The following is a 7084-nucleotide window of genomic DNA, read 5'->3' as shown; positions in this document are numbered from 1 at the left end:
TGTGTGTGTACGTTCAGCTTTTTACGCACACTAATATCGGATATACTAGACTTGGAGTAGCCCGAAATCTGTGTCACCTCAACTGACAGGTGAATCCAAACTTACATCCATTATATAAGAAATACTGTTTTGTGGGCCGTTTTGACCAAGTTAACACACACTTCTAAAAGGTTGCGGGTTGACCAAAATGAAAGAGCTCCTTAAAAAAAAAAAAAAAAAAAAAAAAGACACTAGTTCTGTTCTGGTGAGGCTACCAGGCCCGGATCCCCTGCAGGGAGCCCTGGCAGGGTGTGACCGCTGTCCCTTGATGTGTTTGGGTCTGTGGCGAGCCGCTGAGGCCGCTGACGTTTCCCAAGTTCATGTTCATGAAGGCGTTAGGGGTGCTGGACGGTGGAAAGGAGGGGATGCTGGTGTACGTGCAGCTATAGTTGGTGTTGTAAGCGGGGCTGTTGTATGTATAGGCCGGATATCCGTTATAACTGTACGGGTTGGATCCGTACGGAGCAGCGGTGGCGTAGCTCTGTGCGCCGCCCAGACACGGCTTCCCATCTCGGACCAGCACCGGCACGGCGACGCGCCGCGGCGGGGGAGGATGGTGCTGCCCCGCGGCCTCCAGCGACTTGTCCTGCCGCTGGCGTTTGCACTTGTAGCGCCGGTTCTGGAACCAGATCTTCACTTGGTTCGAGGTGAGTTTGAGGGTGGTCGCCAGGTGCTCCCTCTCAGGGGCGGACAGGTAGCGCTGCTGCTTGAAACGCCGCTCCAGCTCGAAGACCTGCGCCTGGGAGAAGAGGACTCTGGGTCTCCGCCGGCTCCTCTGCTTCTGCGCCGGCCTCTCCGAGTCACCCTGCCCGCCCTCCGCTGCCTCCTCCCTGGACACCAGCCCGCAGCTCTCTGGGCAGGTTAGAAAGTCAGATAAGAGGCGTCAATATCTCTTGACTCAAATCATGAAATGTTTTATGTCAGCCTGTGCAAAAAAAAAAAAAAAAAAAGATCCACATAATGCCAATTTTCGTAAAGTCCACACCCATCCGAGGTCGGTCACATTGTTTTTAGAGTTTTGAACTGCAGCCACAAGACTTTTACACTAAACACTCAACTTTTCCATTCCAAAAAAATGTCACTGCAACAGTGAAACATGCTACCTTTTCCTTTTTTTTACCTCTGAAATTCACTATAAAACTGAAAAAAGCTTTTAACTAGAGTGCAACTTAGAAAGCATAAATTCCACAACAAAAAAACATCAAATTATAATAAAAAATCAGAGTAAAAAATATAAAACAACACGAGGCTGATACATAAAGTGGAAAAAATCTCTCTTTTGTGTAAAATACAGACAGTTTTTAAGGTAAAGTAGCTCCAATCAGCTGCAAACAGATTTTTTCTTCAATCTGTTTACATTTAAAGCAGAATCATATGGACCCTGTGAGGCCGCGGTGTTTGACTGTGACTGTGTTTATTAGCTCTACTTCGCGGTGTCATTTCTGTTTTTTTTTACAAGCCTCTTTAAACTAATTGCCGGTTTATGGTCCACACATCATAACAGACTCCGCACAGCTGAACCACTAGAAAGTGTTTGACATTTCCAGACTTTACTGGATTCGTCTCAGGCTCTGGTCGCGGTAATAGTGACTTCCACCATTTGATAGCTCTTTATTAGGATAATATCTGGTGTCTGGAGGTGGAAGAGAGCCGTGAACGGGCCTCTGAGGTCAAATCATGTCCTGCACAGATTAGAGTTTTATAAATATCTGTTGTAACTTTATTAAACTAGTATTTTATTTTAGTTTCTCCACTTTTGGACAACTTATGTTTTTGTTATTTCATCTTTGAGGTCACTGAGTGATCAAATAATCAAGTTATAATTAAAAAAAAACCTGACATAACGAGCTGCAGGATTATTTTTAAAGCACACAAAACATATTTTCTTTCTCCAGTTGTCTCACATTGTGTTTAAAGCTTAAATATCTTATTCCGTTTTTATTTTTTTTAGTGTATAAAACTAAACTATTTAGTGCGAGTAACATTTCTACAATCCCGCCGTGACAGACATCTGTTGTTTTTGTGGCCGAACATGCAAATCATTCTCTAGCTAGTGGAAATAAGAGATTTAACATTCAAAACAGCTGCTCGTATTTGTAATTTATCTTGTTCCATTTAGTCATTTTGTTTTTCCTTTTTAAAACGCTACTATTGATAATACGGTAATAATTATTATGTCCTTTGTTGCCTTTTGTTTGGTCTTTACAGTAGCAGCTTGTGCTTCAACTCACTGCTCTCTTGCTCCTCCAGCTCGGCGGCCTCCAGCTTGGCTCCCTGTAGGCCGGGGTGGACGTACATATCCGGGGACAGGCTCGTCTCACCGCGGTCCTCCTCCCGCACCGCCAGCGCACTGAGGTAAGCCAGGTTGTCTTCTCCCTCCGAGTAGGAAGGGCTGTCCCGGGCCCCGGCCAGCATGCAGGACGGCGGGGTTTGATAATGCTGCTGCTGCTGCTGCTGCTGCTGGGGAGATCCAGCCAAGTGCTGCTGGGTGTGGGCCCGGTGCTGGTGCTCCAGAGACCCGGACTGTTGTTGTTGCTGCTGCTGCTGCTGCTGCTGCTGCTGCTCCAGCTTGAGAATATCCTTGACAGAAAACGGCGTGGAGGTGAGCGGGCTCTGCAGCATCATGTCATCCAGCTCCTGCTCTGCAGCATCAAGGAAATGAATCCCGCCGAGTAACATGCACACCCCTTCTCCTTCCCCACTCTTTCTCTAACAAATAATTGAGCCTAATAGCCCCTTCTTTGGTAATTGGAGATGCGTTAAGCCGCTGGAATCCTTCATCGCAGTAAATCGCACGAAAACATAGGTATTCGTCCCGGGTTTGTCCATGCAGGTCTCCTCTCTGACAGATATAATGTCGGCCTTTGTAAGTTTGGACCGGGGCGAAGGAGCGCCTCTGCCTCCTCTGATGTCAGGGGGAGGGGTGTGTGTGAAATGGAAAGTCCGTGTGGGCTGGAAGGGAAGCATTTGGAGAGCGAGAGTCAGAGAGAGGGAGAGAAGGTGGGGCGTACGTCACGTGTGTTCACGTACTGGTTTTGTTTTCGGACTTATGTGTGTGTGTGTGTGAATATGGTGGACAGGGAAATACACTGACACCACTTTATTTATCCTGAACTTCTCGCCATTTGCCTCAGCGACATTTTTTACGCACACATTTAGCAACAAGAAGCACGATGTTCTTGATTACAGTTGTATTTCTATAGCTTTCACTTTGCTTCCTGGTGTTTTTGGGAGATAATTCTAGTAGTTTTCATCATTCCACAGTCGCTGGGTACGATGGGGTCCTCGTGTTGGTTCGTGCGTAAATCTTGGAGAGACGCACGGTGCTGCGCAGCCGGTGGCACGTCAAGGTCAACGGTCAGGTCAAGGGACAATAAAGTGAGAAGGAACCCTGCAGTTTACTTAACGCCTCAGTGGTTCATAAAATGTTAACCAGGTTAATGTTATCCACAATCTCTCATCATCACGCAAAGCAACCACTGTGATATACTGTGGTATACTGGCGGAGGTTTGTGTGTAATGGTTTATCAGTGAAAATAAGATATTGAAGTAAGAATGTTGCCATGAAAACTAACCAGGACCTGGATTTCAATATAGAGATTTAAGTTTAAGAGACGTTGTAACTTTTTGCGCTCAAATTGGCCTGAATTCATTAAACAGAAGGTTGGATATTGTCAAATTATAACACCCTCCCCTCCCAAAACCAAACACATCAGCTAGATAAACCAGTGTCCAGCATGTAAAAGATGCTTTCATATTTCCAGTAAAGCATTCATTTGTTGAGTAAACCCCTCTGCAGGCCGCTTCCACCTGTTGCTCCTTGATAGCGAGACATCTTACGTCGGTTTGTTCAAACTTCCCAAAACTAATGTTGATTTAAAAAAAAATCCCAGCGGAAATCTATAAACTTCTAAAGACCTTAAATACTTCAGACTGAAATATAAGGAGATGGTTGAGATCAAATACTGCAGAAAACATCTAGAAATTCCCCTTTTTACGCAACAGTTTATTGGACACATTGGTATGACTACTTCAGTTTTGAATATATTACTCATTCAGTAGACTACACAGTCAATAAAGCATCTAACTCTCTTGTCTCCTCAAAACTCCAACATGCAAAGTTTAATTTTACCCTCCTGTACTGTATTCTCCCCGCTGTCGGTGTCTCTGCGTCCTCTTTATCGCGGGTGTTGTATTAATAACCGCCCTGGGCCGATAAGCAGGGCCCCCCGGGGCAATTAAAATTCCTCCAGGAAAACTGACCGACGTTTTTAGCCCGGCCTAATCTACTCCTATCAGCTCCCCTTTCCGTTTTGCAGCGGGACCCTTCGGCCCCTGTCAGCCCGCTGCCTCTGCTTACTCCTGCGGGTTTTTTCCTACCCGGACACACGGCAGGTGGACCGGTGCCTTGCTGCTGGGCTCAGAGGCAGAAGATGGAGGTAACAACATGCACCGGTGTTAATAACATAAGAAAATACTGCATATTAAGACATGAAATACTCACAGTGACATCTCACATTTATATAGTTTCTATCCTGCTTTTTAAACATTTTAAAATCTCTGTCTGGTTAATGACTACATTTGATAAACCAATTTAATTCTACAGGGTTATGACATTATTATATTATTGATGAGGATGTTGAGGAAGGCCTGGCTTGGGTGTCAAAGATTGTGATTGGTCTTAGCTTTAAATTATGCATCTATATACTCTGTAGAGTAATTTGATACTAAATTAACTAAATATTAGATAAAAAGACGTTTTCAGAACAAAAACATCAATAAGTGAAGCTTCATTCTGACCTCCCATTACAGTTGATATTGTGTATAATGTATCTGATGGAGGTTCCTCTGTTACACAAACCACCCTGACATCAAATGAAGTGTCTGATATTCTTTCATACGCCAAACTTTTCCATCACTGAGGAAATATATCCTCCTTAAGAAGCTTTAAAGCTTAATTATAGAGGACAATGTGCTTTTTTTTAAAGGAGGATATACTGTGCTGAAGTTGAAAAATGTTCAGAAATTGTAACAGAGAAGAGTTTGAATGTGTTGTGGTGTTTTAAAGGTCACTGCAGACACCAAATACATCTCAGCGTCTTCATTCGAGACGGTTTTCTCAACAAAGGAAAACACAACTTTAATGTTTCTCCCAGATTTTTTTATTCTTGTCAGTGTGTAAAAGCCTCTATAAGAGCATTTGGACCAAGTTGGTCCACTAAAACTCTCAACCCAACTGCTGAAATTGTTTTTTATCCTGAAGCTCCATCATTCATTTCTGTCATTTATCTTCCTTCAGTCTTGTAATGAACTTGAGTAATGACAGTTTCATGCTCTTTTATTCTGTTTCAAACAATATAGACGTTTAGAGTATCGTAAAAAATGTTCTCTCAGTCTTTCAAACACAGCTACATTATTTTCTTCATATTAAAAAAAAAGTGCATAAACTGGACTCTGTCCAGAGTGTCGTGGGAAGTGAGAATGAGAACTTTTTATTTGGCTTTTTTGGCATAATTCAAGTATTCAGTAGACTCAGCGATGTTGTTATAGTGATTGGCACAGCCCCAAAGTTTTGTGAGCTGGAAGTAAATTTGGAGATTTCACGACATTTGTGCACTGATGTAAAGATTTTGACAAATTATACATTTAGGGATTTGGGGGCGGGGGGGACGGTACTACAGATTTTGGGTCCACTAGAGATTTTTAGGTAAACAAAAGTCACAAAATATGGGAGTGTTTTTTTCTTTTTTATTGCACTTTTATATTTAAAGAGTAAAGTACCATAACAGACACTGCTGGATGAATGATATTGATGTTATAACTCTCATGTTGTAGCTCAAGTTTGCAAGTTATAAACTTCATTGCAACTCTAAATCAAAAAAGAGAAAACTGAACCCTGCACGGGGCCCCTCGCAGACCTTTAGCGGGGTCCCCCCCTCCGCTGTGTCCACTGTGTGTGTAACCCAGCAGATAGTAAATATCCTGATGTTCAGCTCTATCTATGGAGCTACAAACACACAGATATACTGTATGTGTGCTTGTCCCTGTAGACTCCCCGGCGACACTCTTCAATTCACGCTATATCATCATCAGCGCGTCCCTCGTAAAAAAGTGCCAAACAAGGCAAGATAGTGTTTAGACTGGTACACCGCCGCCTCCATTTACTTTAAATAAGCATTAAATCCAACGACGCCAAGGCTGAGCGCCGTGTTTTCTGTGTGTCAAATGGGGCCAACGCTCTATGGCAGCTATTGGAAAGAAAATAAAACAGTTTTTAAAGTTAAAAGTTGTTAAAGTGAAGTGATTGGACGTTTTTGGTTTTTGTTGGATGGATTTTCTAGGACAAGGTTTCCAAAGTGGGGTTCAGGGAGCTACTGGGCTCCTTAATGGATTTCAACACTGTAATACATTTAAAAGCTGGTTCAGCTTAGAAACTGCAGCTCAGCTAGGAAACACAAAGAAGAAATTTTGTACTAAACAGACTTTAATTTTGGAAGATATCCAAATGATTTGACTCATTAAGACAGCTGAAGCCTCACATAATAACATTTTAAATGTATCTTCACACAAAACGATGACTGTGGATTTTGTCTCCCATGATTTATATTGAAAACACATTAGAGATGGTCAGTAATGGTCAGTATGAACAGGAGGAATGATTACAACAACAAAAACATGTGTCAATGTTCATTTGGCCACCTGACTGTTGGTTTAACAGACTTGAAAATGTGTGAACTTGTCCTTTAATTTGAAGAATTAGTTCCAAATTAATCACTGAATCAACTCAACTAGAGATAAGAAGTTAAATAAACTGAAGGTACAGTCAGGTAAGGTCAGTCAGTTTTCTATTTACATTGTGTTTGAAGAGTCGGTTCTTTATTTGTCACAAAACTCCTATAGCTGTTGCTGTTGGAGCCATTTCATGTTTGCACCGTTTTCATTATTATGAAAACAAACAATCATGACTTATCTTAACACGTATTAAAGACACACGACGAGTTTCCATCACATATGTTTTTTCTTCAAAAAAGAAGCGTCTCCAGAG

At 42.4% G+C, this 7084-nt stretch overlaps 1 protein-coding gene across 1 annotated transcript; it reads right to left on the bottom strand.

Annotated features, from left to right (window-relative positions):
* Nucleotides 1–250: 250 nt before the first annotated feature.
* LOC121912911 (homeobox protein Nkx-2.5-like) lies at nucleotides 251–4384 on the bottom strand. Its single transcript, XM_042435463.1, has 2 exons — nucleotides 2271–4384; nucleotides 251–891 (listed from the first exon to the last, which is right to left on the bottom strand). Exons 1-2 carry the CDS (start codon nucleotides 2716–2718, stop codon nucleotides 251–253), a joined length of 1089 nt encoding a protein of 362 aa, XP_042291397.1. The 5' UTR covers nucleotides 2719–4384.
* Between the last annotated feature and the right edge of the window lie 2700 nt (nucleotides 4385–7084).

The sequence above is a fragment of the Thunnus maccoyii genome, chromosome 2 (genome assembly GCF_910596095.1).
Source record: "Thunnus maccoyii chromosome 2, fThuMac1.1, whole genome shotgun sequence".
NCBI lineage: Eukaryota > Metazoa > Chordata > Actinopteri > Scombriformes > Scombridae > Thunnus > Thunnus maccoyii.
Note: the sequence above shows the minus strand (reverse complement) of the source record. Positions and strands in the feature narration are given on the sequence as shown.